Source organism: Lactuca sativa, chromosome 1 (genome assembly GCF_002870075.4).
Source record: "Lactuca sativa cultivar Salinas chromosome 1, Lsat_Salinas_v11, whole genome shotgun sequence".
Lineage (NCBI taxonomy): Eukaryota > Viridiplantae > Streptophyta > Magnoliopsida > Asterales > Asteraceae > Lactuca > Lactuca sativa.
In genome coordinates, this window is record NC_056623.2 from 122,425,250 (window position 1) to 122,442,412 (window position 17,163).

Genomic DNA, 17,163 nt, shown 5'->3' on the forward strand with positions numbered 1-17,163 from the left:
GTCAACTACATTATGCACGACCTCGAACTGGGAGCAGTAGTATTCACCCTGAAGATCTGGAGACACTACCTCTATGGTACGAAATGCACTATCTTCACTGATCATAAAAGCCTTTAGCACATCCTCAAGCAAAAAGAGCTCAACATGAGACAAATACGATGGGTAGAGCTACTAAATGATTACGAATGTGAGATTCGTTATTACCCCGGTAAAGCCAATGTAGTAGCAGATGCCCTGAGCAAAAAAGAATACTAGGTCTGTCGAGTAAAGTCATTAACCATGACGATCCATTCACACCTATCCACACATATCAAAGAGGCTCATTCGGATGCCTTGAAACCCGAGAATGTGACAGGTGAAGCCTTAAGAGGAATGAATAAGAACCTATAAGTCAAGGGTGACGGAGTTCGTTATCTCACGAATCAGATTCGGACACCGATGTTCGATGGACTCAGAGATGTCGTTATAAATGAAGCTCATAATACCAGATACTCCGTTCATCCTGGTTCAAACAAGATGTATCTGGAGCTCAAGAAGCTTTATTGGTGGTCAAAGATGAAGGCAGAAATTGCTACCTATGCGGGCAAGTGCCTGAATTGCACCAAGGTCAAGGTTGAATATTAGAAGCCCTCGGGTTTTTACAACAACCAGAGATATCCGAGTGGAAGTGGGAGCGGATCAACATAGATTTCATAGCCTAGTTGCCCAAGACAACGGGTGGTCTCGATACCATTTGGGTGATCATAGACAGGTTAACCAAATCCGCACACTTCCTACAAATCAAAGACGGACAAGATGGAGAAACTGACCAGGACATACATCAAGGATATCATACGACTACATGGTGTACCCATATCCATTATCTCTGAAAAAGATAGTCAATTTACTTCATGGTTTTGGCAATAGCTATAGAAATCCTTGGGTACTAGGTTGGTTATGAGTACCTCCTACCACCCATAGACCGATGGACAACGAAAAAACTATCCAAACATTGGAGGATATGTCGAGAGCATGTGTGATAGACTTTGGTAAATCTTGGGATGCCCATTTACCACTTGTAAAGTTTTCATGCAATAACAACTACCACACAAGCATTAAGGTTTCTCTGTTTGAGGCCCTCTATGGCCACAAGTGCATATCCACTTTGTGTTGGGCTGAAGTGGGTGACACACAACTAGAGAAGGGGAAAGTTCCTGAGGACACTCTCACTGGCCCTGAGATCATAAGGGAGACAATAGAGAAGATTTCCCAAATCCGTGAACAACTAAAAGCACCTCGAGATCGACAAAAGAGCTACGCAGATAAACGACGTAAACCCTTGAAATTCCAGGTGGGTGACCGTTTTTGGTTAAAGGTCTCACCATGGAAAGGAATGATACATTTTGGAAAACATGGTAAACTAAATCCAAGTTACATAGGACCATTTGAGATCATCGCAAGGATTGACCCGGTAGCTTACAAACTCCAACTACTACAAGAACTTAGTAACGTACACCCTACATTCCACGTGTCCAATCTCAAGATATGTCAATCCGACGAAACTCTTGTTATCCCACTTGATGACATCGAAGTAAATGAGAGTCTCAAATTCATCGAAGAGCCAACGGAAATCATGGATAGAGAGGTCAAGTGAACAAAACAAAGCTGCATACGAATAGTAAAGGTTCGTTGGAACGCCAGACGTGGACCTGAATACACATGGGAACAACAAGATTAAATGAAACAAAAGTACCCACATCTTTTCCCCAACACTTGAAGTCCCACTCAAATTCTAATTTCGGGACGAAATTTCCTCTTATGGGGGGATGATGTGACAACTTAAAAAATCCTAGAGCAAACTAGGTGTAAACTTCAACCATGTATCAGTGGATTCACAATGTAACCTGATCTAATAGAGCTATGATTTTCATGATGCTTATTATATAAGCTATATAAACTATATGTATTGAAAACCCATGCTAATTCGAGTTATATTAAGTCAATACAAGTCAAGGAAATTAATCAAAAGCATGAAATATACCCCCACCATTTAGATTTCGGTTTTTGGAATCTAGAAACATTAGGTTTTCGGTTTTGAGCATCTTGGAACACATTGTGTTTTCGATTTTGGTTAAGGCCAAAATCACTTTGTGCTTTCTTCTAGAACCGAAATCATTCACTTAGGTGTAATTCCAAACTGAAATCAAGGGGATTTCAGTCTTGCTTAGACCGCAATCACCATGAAAGTGCCCAAGTGGTGCCTCTTGATTGGATATTTACCTTCCCAAGTTACACATCTCAATGCAAACATCAACTCACCTTATCTCATTTCCTATATATATATATATATATATATATATATATATATATATATATATATATATATATATATATACACACACACATGAGATGGTGTCATTCTCAACCCATTTTCAGTAAATGAAATTTCTCACAGTTTTTCTCAAATATCAAACCCCAAACTCAAAGAGCAAATGTTCCCTGGAACTTATACTTCAAGCTTCTTCCTTGGGTTACATTGTAAGTTCTTCTCATATTACCTAGTTTTTTCACAACACTTGTATTACTAGTCATGTATATTCACACATTATTATGTGTTAGAAACTATTAGGATACAACATCCTTCCTATATTCTAGCTCGAAGGTCACCGTTTTATCTCGTTATCTAAACTGCTATCATAATCGAGGTGAGTTCATACCCTTAAGCTTTTCAATGATTTTTCTATGGTTTATGGGGGGGGGATATAGGTAAAACACAATGATACTTATGTAATTATACAAACCATTACATACGCTATCTTACATTTTATATGCATATATGTGAAAATACCAAATATGTCAAACAACATTACTACCAAATTTATGAACATTTACATGCAAAGTTGTCAAAATAACAAAGTTGTTCATTTCAGTGAAACATACATTTTAAACTATAATAGGTATAGTTTGGGGAGCTTTCATGCTATTTTACCCTTTCAGGGCAAAGGAATGATTATATAAAAATACAGTTATTTTTATAATATACAAACATAATGAACGGGTAATACTTACACCTACAACAAAAGGGTTTTCATTTCACTTTATGTAGACCCGTTAATGAATAAATTTGTGAGAAATCCGGCTTCAAGATAATTTTTAAAGTACTGCATTTAAAGTCCTGTAATTGGAACCAGAGTCTCTTGTAGGGAGAGCATGATAGTTGTGTATAGATCTATACGGCACTGACAATCCCGCACCTAAACTATAAGCTACAGTTAGACCGGTAGTTCTGGGGTGACAGATGTCTTAATGATTCCAACGCCTGAAGAACGTCGTTACAGGCCGACTGATTCATAACATGGTTATAATACATGGGTTATTAACAACACATTTTGTTTACGAAAAGTAACAATCACATAAAAGGGTTTTATTTATATAAAAGTAAAATATACTATTTTTAAGTACAACATTTCACATCTCGATCTTAGGGTAGCTAAGACTACATTTCGTCTAGGATTATTAGATTTCATCTATAACTGCTTAGTGTAATCGTTACTGTTATATAAATTTTAGACACGATCGACTTAGAATTGGTTGGTCCACTTTATTTCCTATTCCTTGTTTGGTTGTGGGCTTATGGCAGACCCATTACATTCAACGATTTATTTAACCTTAATTTTATATAACTTGTATACACCAAGGGATTATAGGTGGGAGCTACGGGATTCCTAGGATTACACTTTACTACACAACAATAAATACATTATACTACTTACTAGTGTCACGCAACTAGTAAACTCAGGAAAACATGCATACAATGGGTTTTAATCATATTAAAACTATAACATACTACGTTTAAGTACGGGTACATTCATACATTTTCCGATCTTAGGGTATTTAAGACTAGAATACATTTTACAAGAAAATATTGGACTTTCTAGAATCACATTCTATCACTTTTACAAGGAAAACGACATTTTTCTAAAACAAAACTCTTATGAACTCGCCAACTTAATTGTTGACACTTTTTCAAACTACTTGTATTCTCAGGAAATTAGTAAACAAGTAATCACCAGCTTTTAAGGACGGGACGCTAAGGCGTTAGTTCGAAACTCATTTTGTCATCATACTGTAATTTATTTGGAAACATGTAATACGTGAAATAATGTAACCTTTTAAATTATATCTATGATGGTTATGTTTGCTTTCTTCATAATTATACTCATTTGTTATGATATTATACATGAAGTCATCCACCCCTGAATGTTTCCGCCCTTCTGGTTTGGGGGTGTGATAGTTGCTGAACGAGAACTCAAGTAGCCGCCGAAATCACTTTGACCTAGCCGAGAACTTCAACTTTGCCACCGAAAATGTCCAAACTTGACCGGAAAATGCCTAAAAACACCAGAAACACAAAATTGGTAATTTATCAAGAGCAATTTCGATCAATGTCTCCAATGTAGTGAAGAACACGAAGAACAACAACAATAATTTTTGTCAAAAAGAACTTAAAGACACCAGAAACTCTAAGAAAAACTTTAAAAAACGTTTAATATTTTGCCAATTGGATTGATACTAATCCTTGCTCTGATACCAATTGTAAAACCACGATCTAGGTGCTATTCCAAATCACTAGGTTGTTGCGGAATCCCAATCAAGTGAATGACACAAATCGTAATTATGAAATAAGAACATAATGTTGAAGTCCACTGCTCACTTGGAGATTCGGAACACTTTGTATCCTTTGTATATTTCGATAGTTACAGTTCCTTAGTGTATTTTATATATTTTCTTTATTTCAGTTTTTATCTTTTTTAGAAAATCAAAAATAAAAAAATATTTTCTTTATTTCTGTTTTATCTTTTTCAGAGAGTCAAAAATACAAAAATATTTTCTTTATTTTAGCATCTATTTCTTTATTTTTTTTCTGGTTTTATTTCTTTTTGAAAATAATTAAAAATCCCAAAAATAAGTCGACAATTGCGAAACCTATAAGAACATATTTATCATGATCTCAATTCAGAATGATGGGGCAGATATATAATTTTGTATCTTCGAATGAGTTAAGTGTCCCTAGAAGCATGTTGTTGCATGTTGACCTAAGCCTCTGAGACTCTACGCTCGAAGCCTTAATGAATCGATATTACCAATCGTTTCTTCCCAAATAGGATATAAATTCACATAAGTCATTGAGCTACCTTACTCTTCTTAATTGAGTTAAGAGTTCATTGCATCGTCATTTCTAATTTCAGAGGTACACTTTTATCTTTGGAACCTCCTCAACATTTCTATGTTATTTTCACTTCCATAAACATAACCCTCGAGACTCTCAGTTATTACCAATGAGGTTTATGGTTACATAACATCTGTGTTTATGATCTTAAATTCATTTTTACCACGAATTGAGTGAAACCCAAAATCTGAAACGAGTTTCTATATTGATGGTGAACAATAAGCATGTTCCAGATTTTTCACCATGGAATTGACGAAATACAACCCTTGTGGTTAGTACCTTGGAATCTCATTTTTATTTTTTTTTTTATTTTTGTGAGATCTTAATGAAACGTTCTCGACCTAAGACATTTCTTCCCAAAAGATCCAATTTTTATTTTTTCTTGAGATTTTATATTATCCAGTCTCTTAAATAAATCCAAAGCATACTTGTTATTATGGCTACACTGGTCAGACAAGTACTTCTTCCATACTTTCAAACTTATGTTGAGTTTTGGAATTTGGTTGAAGATGAAACCACCCTTAAAAGCCTTATGAAAAGAATCCTTTCACTATTTCTCAACAAATAGATGATCGTAATTCAACGGGATACCACACAAACACTTTCGAGTCTCTCTTGACACCGAATGAAAAGATCATTGCCCAGGATCCATCTGCTTTTGTGTTAATTTTTATATTGCCATCACAAATTCCTAGATATACTTTGTTTTATCTCTTTATCTTTGGTATACTCTTGCATGAAAATCCTCGTGATTTTCCAAATGTCTTGTTCTAACTTCCGATTTATTACTTTCAATTATAAGAACAGGTTATGATGATTGTTTCCAAATGTCTAGTTCTAACTTTAGATTGATTACTTTCAATTCACTCCACCAATGACATATAAGAGGGTTAATCAATGATTGATTTTCTCACCAGTTTCCAAATCTCTCAGGAAAAAACCCTGTTCTCTCTGCATTGTTCATCATTGTCTCCAACTGCTTCCATGGCTGCTTTATCTGAAACTACTTCTCATGTCGGTCAAACTGCATCAACACTCATGCTCAACATCAAACCCAATAAGAACTTTTCCTTAGATTTGAACTCTTCTCGATACACTGAAGCTCTCAAACCATTGATCGCGTGTTTAAGATATTCTCCTCCTTCTCAATCTTTAACAATTGGGGAATCTGTGCCCTTAGTGCATCTCTCGAAGGCATATTCATCTACAAATCACATCCCTAATGACTGATTTATTACTTTTAAGATCGAATTTCACAAAACCTCCATCTCGAAGACCCGATTCTGCAGGATGCTAGGGTTTACTTCAACAGAGGGTCTTGCCGATATTGAGTCGATTTCTTCATCTACCATCATCAAGATGTTTTTCCAGATGGGATATCTTGGTGAGATCACTCTTCTGTCAAAATTCAAGAAACCTAACCTTCCACCCATGTTGAATGGACTCTTCACTCTACTTTTCAAGAGTTTATTATTATTATTTTTTTTCAGAATAAGACACTGTGTCAGACAATGCTAGAAAACCGTTATGTATGATCATCTATGGCCTCTACAATGGGATTAAATTTGATTATGGTTTAATCCTCTAGGCTCAACTGGTTCGGAGCACACTCTCTACAACGAGGAACTCTAACGTTTCATGCGCTTGTTTTTGGTCCATTATTGTTGAACGTGCTCTAGTTCGTCTTCATAATGAAGTTCCAAATGACTCTGTGCTTGCTACGATTTCGATCTTCTATACTTTAAATTTCATTGTACTACATCCTACGAAGTTCAACTTTGTTGTTTCTCTTCTGGAGGCTATGCTCAACTTTGTTCTTGCAGATAATGTTGTTATTAATGAGTATCGAAAGAAGCCTTCTTCAGGATTTCACCCTATGCCTGAAAATTTTCGAAGGGCACTTTAAGAAGGTAACAAACCCCAAAAGGGAGGTAAAAGAAAAGCGAAAGTAGGACCTTCCGAACCTACTGCTACTCCGAAGAAGAAACTAAAGAAAGCTTCTCGGAAGCCTAGGTCTCCAACTCCAATTCAAGAAGCTTTTGGATCTCGTACTCACTCAGATTTGCAAGAGCGAGACGTAGTTCACAATGAAGCAGAAGATATTATAGCAACTTCGCAACCCATGGTCTTGGAACCCATTCCCACCCTGTCTATTACGAAAGTATCATCTACCATTTCCACTTCAATTCCTATCGTATAAGATTCCTTTCATGTTCCTTCTCCTCTACCTGCTCTTACTGTAACTTCTACACCGATTTCTACACCTATCACCATAGCTCCTTGTCCAAATGTATCGGTTGGTGTTTCACAACCATAGATCTCTATTGCCCAAACCACTCCATTATTCACTGATTCAACTGCAACAACAACCACTACCACAAGTTTACCTCTAGTGACTGTCAATATATCTGATACGGGGGCAGGTGCTTTTGGTGTTACTGTTGGTTTCAGTTCCTTCCCAGACTCTCCCTTGTGGAATGATGATCCTGATACGGTTTTTGGTGATGATCGGGATGATTTTCAAGATTTCCACTTCAGTCCTTGTACTATTCATCACTTAAGTGATGATGATGAGGTCCCCATGACGAAAGGGCAATTCAAGGTTTTAAATGAAAATTTGGATACTCTGCTCGGGTATTCCAACATGTCATCCAACGCTGATTATTCCACTGAGTCTCTCAAAGCCCTGATCGAGACACTTACCAAGGAACATGCTAAAACCCTCGCTGAGTCCTCTAAGTTTGTTGAAAACTTTGAGAAAACAGTTCGTGAAACGAACAAAAAAGTCGAAAACTATTTGCTGATGTTAATCAGTGTATGGAGGATTTTTAGAGTTCTTCTGATAAGACCACTGAAGCTGCAAATAAGGTGATTACACGTCTTGGCACAACTCTTCAAACTGAGAAAGTGGCTCTCTCCAAGGTTCTTTCAGACTTGCGAGTTGATAATGTCGAATTAAATGCCTCAATAGACTCCAAGATTGAGAAGCTACAATAGGATCTTGCTATGGAAAACAAAATCATGGATCAGCTTGCTGTCAAGACTGAGAAAACCAATGTCCTTTCTATGAAGCTATCTCATGCCAACAAACAAATTGATGACCTCAACTCTGAAAAGGCTGTTATCGAAAGCTGTATAGCAGATGTAAATCTTTACTTTAAAATTATTGTAAAGACTCGTGACTCGTTGCTTATGTTCTCTGTACGACAACATCTTGCTGAAAAACCCAAACCAGTCTTCTTGATGCTTAGCTGTGTTGAAGGTGTTTCAGAATCAATTGCTCTTCCGAAATAAGGGGAGAACCAAAGAAGACTTCTGGTGAAGAACCCGAGAAAACAACTAATGATTCTAATGAGTACGAAAACAAACCACCACCGAAAAAAATGATTTGTAGGGTAATGAAGCTTTTGGATCGAAAGGAAAAGGAAAACTGGTTGAAGATGGTGACGAGGAAGAAGATTTATCTAAAGAGGCACAACTCAAAAGAAAGAAACATGTCAAAGAGGTTGATGAAGCTCAGTGTGTTGTAAAGGAAGCTGAACCAACTGAAATGGAGGCTCGTGATGCACATGTCACTCTCAAAACACAAAAGGCCCTTTTCCCTCCTTGGTCTATGAAATGGATTATGAACGATGCCATTGACAATCCGAATGTTTACTGGTTGGGGCCAGTTGTTTCGTTTTAATTGGAAAACCATTCAGAATCTCATCTTGATTTCCTGATCACTCCGAAGGCCTTTCTATTTTACTGTTTCGAAAAGATTGAGAAGGCTAAAGATGAACAGAAATTCGAACCCATTGTAGCGCATCTGAAAAGGATGTTGGTCTCCTACATTCAAGAGATTGCCAAAATGGATATAGAGATTGCAGGTGTACTCCAAAAGAAACCCTTTTTGTGTAACTAAAGAAAGCTCCAAAGTACATCAACAAAATGAAGTTTGGAAAAATCCAAAAGGATAATTGGAGTGTGGCATTTCAACAAAGAGATAGAGAAGGTGTAAATGTTCAGAAGTGCTTGTTTTCCTTACCAGACAAGCATCTTTATTCTACTTCCTGTCTAATCTACGTTTTGGGAATTACTGAACAATGCAAAGCGAACGATGCTTCAGATAAGAAGTGCTTCACTGATATGATCTAATGGTATATCTTGGTTCACAACACTTTGCTTGGATTAATGTCGAAGTTGTTCAAAGTTCAGAAACGCTAGTAACACTAAAGATTCTACATTCTTAATTGACACAAATGGGGAGATTTCTTGGATAAATAATGTTGTGTCAGTTGTATTGTACTAGAATAGTCCATTTGTAATGGGCTAGGCCTGTCCAACGCCGAGATTTAATGACATTAGGGTTAAACTATTTATAGTGCATGCATGCACCGTTTTTAGGGTTAACGAAGTGTGTTGCCCTATGTAGTCTTTACATAGAAGTTATTGTTGAACTCTTTTAAAGCTATTGAATTTAATCATTCGACACGATTTTAATCTTCATTGTTCTTATTGTTTTGTTGATTATACTTGTTAGAATCTATTGATCTTCTATTTATTGTTTCAACATTTTCAATAAACAATTACTATGTTTGGTATTGAAAATTCATTTTGTTGATTGTGATTTTTCTTATTCCGCATAGGTAAAATCTGGATTTTTGATCCAACAACCCCCCCCCCCCCTTTCCACGGAAGGGTTAATGAGCTTGAGTTGCCCTTGATTACACTTTAGCTGTCATGATTAAGTTTCCAAACTATTGAATAGTCACATAAATGTTTCCAAGTGCATAGCAACATGCTAAAACATATTCTAAAAGATTCTAGGCACTTAATGTAACTATGGAATTACCAAATCTAGTCCATAGTCTCCTAAATTTCGCTTATGGCCAAACAATCCTTTGGATCTATTATGGCTTAGACAATCCTTCATTTTTAGCATCAAATTCATCAGCTAAGTATCAATTTAATATCTATGAATATCAACTACTCGTATTAACCATCAAATTCCTTGAAATACATCATTCAACAATGAAATCCATACTTAACACATTCTGGTTTTAAACTCTCATATCTAATGTGTTAACAAATCCTTAGAACACTTTAGGGTCAATAAATCCTTCATGTTAAGCATCCTAATCATAATAAATTTATCAATTCATGACTATTTATACACTTAGATGTTTAAATCTATATAGAAGTCCGTAAATAAACCATAAATTCTTAATTCCAATCATCCCAACATGAATTCTCTCATTTATTGAGTTTGTGCATCCAATATGAATTTATAGCAGCAAAACTTCACATATAATCATAGAACCGTTTCAATAACTTAACAACTCACAATCCTTAATTTAAGATTCTCGGGTTCATGGATAGATTTTTACCAAACATCAAATCCATCAAGTGAGTGATAGAATTGAGCTTAGAGCGATATACACCACTCAAGGAACGTTAAGAAAACAAAACCCTAAGCATCAAAACATGCTAAAATTGGATTTGAGATTATACTGGAAACCCTAACTCGAAAATGGAGTTTATAAGATGAGATTTATACCTCAAATGCACTCAATCCTTGCTGATGACTTCAATCTCTCACTTGTACTTCAAACTCTAACCCTAGAATTTCCTTGTGGAACTGAAACTCGTCATTCCCTCATCCCTTTTCATCTTATGTTGATATATTGCACTTTAAGATAGAATTTGATGAGGAATTGCTTGATTCTTCACTAGGTCACCGTTTATTGCTTCATCACACCAAGGAAGAGGGAAATCTCATATTTGTTGTAGCAAATTTTGATACCGACATTGTCTTTGTCAAATTCAAGCACCACTAGCTTCTACATGAATATCCCACATTGTGACAGCCTAATTATAACTAAGGAAACATTTCACAAACGGGTAATTTGATTTGGAGACAGAAACCATATATAATAATTAAATACGGAAGACCATCAACACATAAAAAGCCAAATATACAAAACTACACCACCAACCATGCCAACAAGAAATGTATCGTCATCAATATTGTTGAAGGGGTAAACACTATGCAGTTTGCATTAGTATTCTAGTCATTTAGTTGAGGTTCAAATATGCAATCACCAAAAAAATAACCCAACGCTCTTATTGAATGTTTCCACTTGTGATGTGATATGTTTCATTTTAGATAAAAACACGTTTGATAATGAGAAAATTTTACGAAGGAGCTGTACAAGAAGAAAATAAAAGAAACCATAATTAAGCAACAACTAAAGAATCAAAATGAAGAAAAACAAGGAGAGAAGTCATCAATCAAGAAGATGATCATCTCATAAGGTGAGGTAAAATGTCTTGTTCCTGATCTAAATCCCTGAAGAACGACATTTGCAAGTCATGGAGGACGTGCCATCCTGAATCTTAGAGGATCTCATCTTCTAACTAATAATGAATAAAAATAAGTGATGTATCACTAAATCATGCACTTCTATGTAGATAATATTATGTTCGCCTCAGAACATGTCCATATTGATGGAATTGATAAAAACGGTAGTGAAACTTACTTGAATTTTCATGGCCTCCTTAAGTTGGAATACAACCACAGAAATCGCAGGTCGTTCTTCTCGAGTTTCTTGCAAGCATTGATACGCAATAGCTGAAAACTTGAGCAATGTTCTTGGTTTAATATCTTTCTTTGTTCTATGATCAATAATCTTGTCTAGCTCTCCATTTCTATAGCAAGTTCGGGCCAAATGATGGAGGAATCGCCGCTCATCATGGTAATTCATGACACACGCCAGCCTTCCACACAAAACTTCAAACAAAACCACACCGAAGGAATATACATCCGATTCTTTTGTTAGAAGACCTGTTCTTTCATATTGTGGGTCGCAATAACCATGCGTTCCAGCAAGGTTAGTGATCACTACGGTGTTACTTTGGTTTGCTAGTCCTATCCTAGCCAACCCAAAATCTGAAAGTTTTGCATTCCAATTCTCATCCAACAAAATATTCGCGCTTTTTATATCACGGTGTATTATTCTATGTTTTTCTGCCACGTGATTATGAAGATAATCCAATGCAGAAGCAACGCCAACACATATTTTGAGCAGTTGTGGCCATGAGAGTTCACATGACATAGTAGGGTCATGTAAATACTTGTCGAGGCTTCCATGGCTTGCGTATTCATAAACCAGGATCATTTCTTTGTTAACATCACAAAACCCTATTAGGGTTATAATGTTTTCATGCTGAAACTGTGAAAGCATTGTGAGCTCAGTGTGGAACTCCTTGTTACCCTGAAACCCGGTGACATCTAGCCGTTTTACAGCAACTAGTTGGTTTACATAATCCCCCCAGGTGAGGATTCCCTTGTAGACCCTTCCGTATCCACCCTTCCCGATGCAATTTCTTTCGTTGAAGTCTTGGGTACAATCTTTTATAGCTTGGAAGGGGATTTTGGGGTGGTTTGGCTGTTTCATATACATGGGACATGATGTAGAGTAATTAATAACAATTTACATATATACATGATTTAAATAAGAAACCTCTGGATGTCTTACCAGCTGTTGATCTGAAGTTTCAGTGTCAAGTGGATGAATATTATGAATATGCAGTGCTGCTTTCTCAGTAACCTGTTTGTGTAATTCCCATATCTATGCACACGTACACGGTAATAATTCACCAAGATTGCATCAACAAATATAACGAATTGTCAAATGAATGTATTCAGTAACCAGTTCGTGTAATTCCCATACCTCAGGGGACAACTTACTCCTAGGGCACATAGTCTCCAAAACCTCAAAAAGAACAACAGCACTTTCATAAGCTTTTGTAAGACGGGTACATACATTACTGTAAATTTCTGCAATCAGTATGTGCAAAGTGAAAAGAAGTCACACAACCATGAAGATGTTTACCTATCAGTTTTATCAGCATTTTGCAAGCCTTGAATGTACTTTTCACAATAATACTGATAAAAGGCCATAATTTCATCACGATCACTGCGTTTTTGTACTCCAATTAAAGTTGTTTCTTCTTCCTGAATAGATTACAAAGAGGGATTTCAAAATTAAATCTTTGAGAATTAATGTAATATTCGGTAAAGCGGCTTCGCCTCCTCGCTTTTGTTCAATTATAAATAAATAACCACTTTAATGGCATTAGTCGATTAGCAGGGTTTCAGTGCTGAGTTTACATACTGGGTCTCCGAGTGGGATGCAGTGGTACTGTTTAAAACCACACAAAAAATTTGACCTCCTAGTTATAGACTAAACATAGGATCCTGTAATACAATTAATAAATTAATCTCTCTAACAACATAAAATTTTGTATTTCCCTATTTTCTTCTCATCTTTAATCTTTTGAATGTTTTGTGTATGTCGATTCTTATACCTAACGACATTAATTCCAATAATATATTTTCAATAGAAAAAATAATCAAGTAAATATGATATGGCTGTCAAATCGGGCAGTCGTGTCGTGTTTTTGTCTGACACAACACGACAAGGTTTTGTATAACACGAACACGACACGACACGATGTCATGTTTTTTTTTCATTAACACAAAAACGAACCAATTAAAACACGACACGACATGACAAAGATAATATTACATAACTATTAGTGTATTTCATTCATACTTAAAGATATATAACACGATAAAAACGACAAACACGAAAAACCCAACAACCACATGCTTAATCATGTTAATTTCGTGTCGATTTATGAACACGAACAGAACATGACACGACATTGTGTTTTTTAATCTTGACACGAACACGACACGAACACGAATTTTGATTTCGTCCCAATTTGGTTTCGTTTCATGTATTTTTATCGTGTCGTGTCATACACCTCTATATGATAAGGGTGCAAAAGTAAAATGTTTATAAATAAAATGATATAAACAAAAACTTTGATACAAATTCGAGGATTAAACTTGTAAATTTTATAGGTTAAAATTACAAATACAAAAAGTCGGTTGTTACAAGGGAGCTACACAAAAAGCGACCTTAGTTTTGCAAAAGGTTTATAAACCAAGCCCATGTATGCAAAAATACTCCCAATATTTTCCATGATCATAGTGTTGATTTGTTAAAAAATAGTTACGAGTAATTGATGAAAAAAGGAAGAGAAGAGAACACATACCCTTGCTAGGCGAGGAACCAGGAGAGACTTCAATCGGAAAACAGCAGCATCTTCAGATGATGGATGTAGCCTGTGAACCGTCTCAAAGGCATAGAACCGACCTGTTTTTGTTTATAAATAAGTTTTTAGTGGCCAAATAACTATCGGTCATTATAATGATGATAAAATAACTCTGTGAAAGCTTATATTATTATGATAGAGAGCTTTCTATGACTCTTCTTACAAAGATAAGATTTCTTGATGAAATGGTTTATATATACTAATGAGGTTTAATTGTACTCTAGGAAGGTGGACACTCGCATATAGTAGACACTTCATTGCTATCAGAGGTGGTGAAATTTGCTAGGAAGTTCAAAGTTCAACCATAACATTTATACAACTAATTAATATTGGTTGTCATACAATTTATCAAATGAGATCACCATTTTTAATAATTATCACTAAACATGTCATTTGCAAGAATTCATTCCAAATCATATTTCTTTGAATCGCTGTAGTGCCTTAATTAAATAAAATGACTTGGTTGTGGCTCTAGGCTCGTTACAAATAACAGGTGTTTTGTCTCAAATATTAGCATAACAAGATTTTGGGCGTTATTTTGTATTGGATATTATGTTGGTCCATTAACTAGGAAACCCTAATTAGTATGTTTTTCCTTTTCATTGTAATTGTACTTCTCATTTTGATAATAATACGAAACCCTAGCTGTTCTATGTCTTTTACTTGTTATTATGTCTTTTACTTGTTATATAGTTCATATCAAACATTTTCAAAGCTTTTACCTTTACTGTGCTAATATGGAATGGGGACTTACAAAGGTAGGCAACCCTGGGATTGACCCACTCAATTTCATTGGCAACACGAAGAATAGGCCCAATCCGAACAAGTGATGGAGGGAGCATCTCATTGTCAAAAAATGCAATTCCATCTAAATTCCAACTGTTTGAGTCCTCAACAGTAGCTCTTTGTTGCTCATGAGCCATAGTTTCTTCAAATTCTTCTTACAGAATACCCCAAGTAAATATCTACAGTTGAACTGAATTCAGACAGAAACCAAAGAGAAAGTTTAAACTTTGTAAAAAAATAAGAATACACCATATATTAAAAACGCCCTTTTCCCCTAAAAAGACATTATCTATCCACCGACAAACAGTGGACTTGATTTACAATCATAGTAATCCTAAAAAAGAACCTTTACTCTCTTAATTTGTAGTTAGGAACATCAGATGCTGATTGAACTGATCTGTTTCATCTGTTACGTTAATGGATGCAGTTTTTTTCTAATTACAACCATAAGAAATCTAATTTCACCAAACATGTCATATCAAAATTTTCAATATCGTTTTCATTAGTTAAAATTCAAAGGATGTAAAAATCTTACAGTGAGTATTCGGGAGATAAAGATACGATCATGTAAATAATAGAGGAAAATGACGATTATGAACTTATTAAAAAGCAACTGAAAGCATCACACTTTCACAGCAACAAGCTTCTCATCAGTCATCATGATAGTGATTGTTTTTGTTAAACACAAATGTGTGTTTGTGCGCATGTGCTTTCTAAAATTATTTTTATTTCAATTTCTTTTAAATAAATATTTGTATATTTTTGTGGTTGTAGAACGCATCACTTGTCTCTTTTTGGTTCCTTCATCCATCACCGTCTCCACTCAACCTGATGGACTTTTTTCATTGTGGGCTTCCTTTTATGTATACTTTGATATGGTAATAAATTAGATTGAATGTTGTTCAAAATAAATAAATAAATAAAATTAGATTGAATTTAAAAAAAAAAAAAAAAAAAGGGAAAAAAATAGACTAATCATTAAAATAGCCTCATTTATTTCGTAGATTCCACCTAGAAATGGGTTGCAAAAATTGTACTAGCTGACAAATGGTCAATTAACGGCTAAGCATGCACAAACTGGATTTTTTTTCAAACCGAACCGATTCTTTAAACTGGTTCGGTTTACTCCATAGTCAAAGAAAACCGGTTCAGCTTCAAACCGGTTCACTCAAGAAATTAATCGATCCTATACCAGTTCCAAACCGGTTCACATGATATAAACAGGTTCTAAACCGGTTTCAATGACAAAATTCTCGAACGGGTATAAACCAATGATTCGGTTCACTGTGGATCAGTTCAGCATAAACTGGTTTACCGGTTCAGATCTTGAACCGGTTTTTTTGTGCACCACTATTAACGGCTACGAAAACATCAAACATTAAAGTGGGCTGCGAAATGAGCCGGGCTTTAATATCTATTTAAAGTTAGAGTAAACTACACGAATAGTCCTTATGTTTGGGCTTATCTATGTGATTGCTCCTTATTTTTTTTTTTTGAACTTGGTAGTCCTTATTGTTTGGTTTTATTTTGTCTTTAGTCCCTATCAATTTTGATTGTTTTGCCCTTACTAATATTTTTTTATATTTTAGATTGTTGTAATAATTATTTCTTATTTTTATTATAATAAAAAATGTATTGATTTCTTCATCTCCTAATTCAAACACATTCAACCCTAATGCCTTTTCTTTTTCCCATTAAAACTGGAAACTTTTTCCTTTTCCTTCAACCTCTAGTCGTTAAAGCCTCCACCAGAGCTGTCGATCTAGTTGGCAGGTGTCATCAGCTTTTTTCTCCCTCGCCTATCTAACTTGCCATGAACCACTTGTATCATAGCCTTGAAAGACATCCCTCTATTGGATCTGGCCTTTTTCGGTGAAGTTGAAATACAATATGCCCCATCGAACTCTTCGCTTTCTCCGACTTACTCCACCATCTCCGACAATCTGGTTTATGTAAAGGTTTTTCCAATGTGATTTCTCCGGTGATTTCCTTCAGGTTTG

General features: G+C 35.5%; 1 protein-coding gene across 3 annotated transcripts; it reads right to left on the reverse strand.

The window, feature by feature from the left end:
- Window positions 1–4,077: 4,077 nt before the first annotated feature.
- Window positions 4,078–15,871, reverse strand: LOC111880152 (putative receptor-like protein kinase At5g39000). Of its 3 annotated transcripts, none has more exons than XM_042902319.2 (8): window positions 15,699–15,871; window positions 15,132–15,342; window positions 14,318–14,418; window positions 13,087–13,208; window positions 12,925–13,021; window positions 12,730–12,822; window positions 11,731–12,639; window positions 4,078–4,371 (listed from the first exon to the last, which is right to left on the reverse strand). In XM_042902319.2, exons 2-8 carry the CDS (start codon window positions 15,298–15,300, stop codon window positions 4,306–4,308), a joined length of 1,557 nt encoding a protein of 518 aa, XP_042758253.1. In that variant the 5' UTR covers window positions 15,301–15,342; window positions 15,699–15,871; the 3' UTR covers window positions 4,078–4,305. The 3 variants fall into 3 exon arrangements, with proteins under 3 accessions (XP_042758253.1, XP_042758249.1, XP_023732321.1); XM_042902315.2 differs by having other exon boundaries at window positions 15,132–15,353; XM_023876553.3 differs by lacking the exon at window positions 4,078–4,371 and adding an exon at window positions 11,297–11,608 and having other exon boundaries at window positions 15,132–15,353; window positions 15,699–15,870.
- Window positions 15,872–17,163: the final 1,292 nt, after the last annotated feature.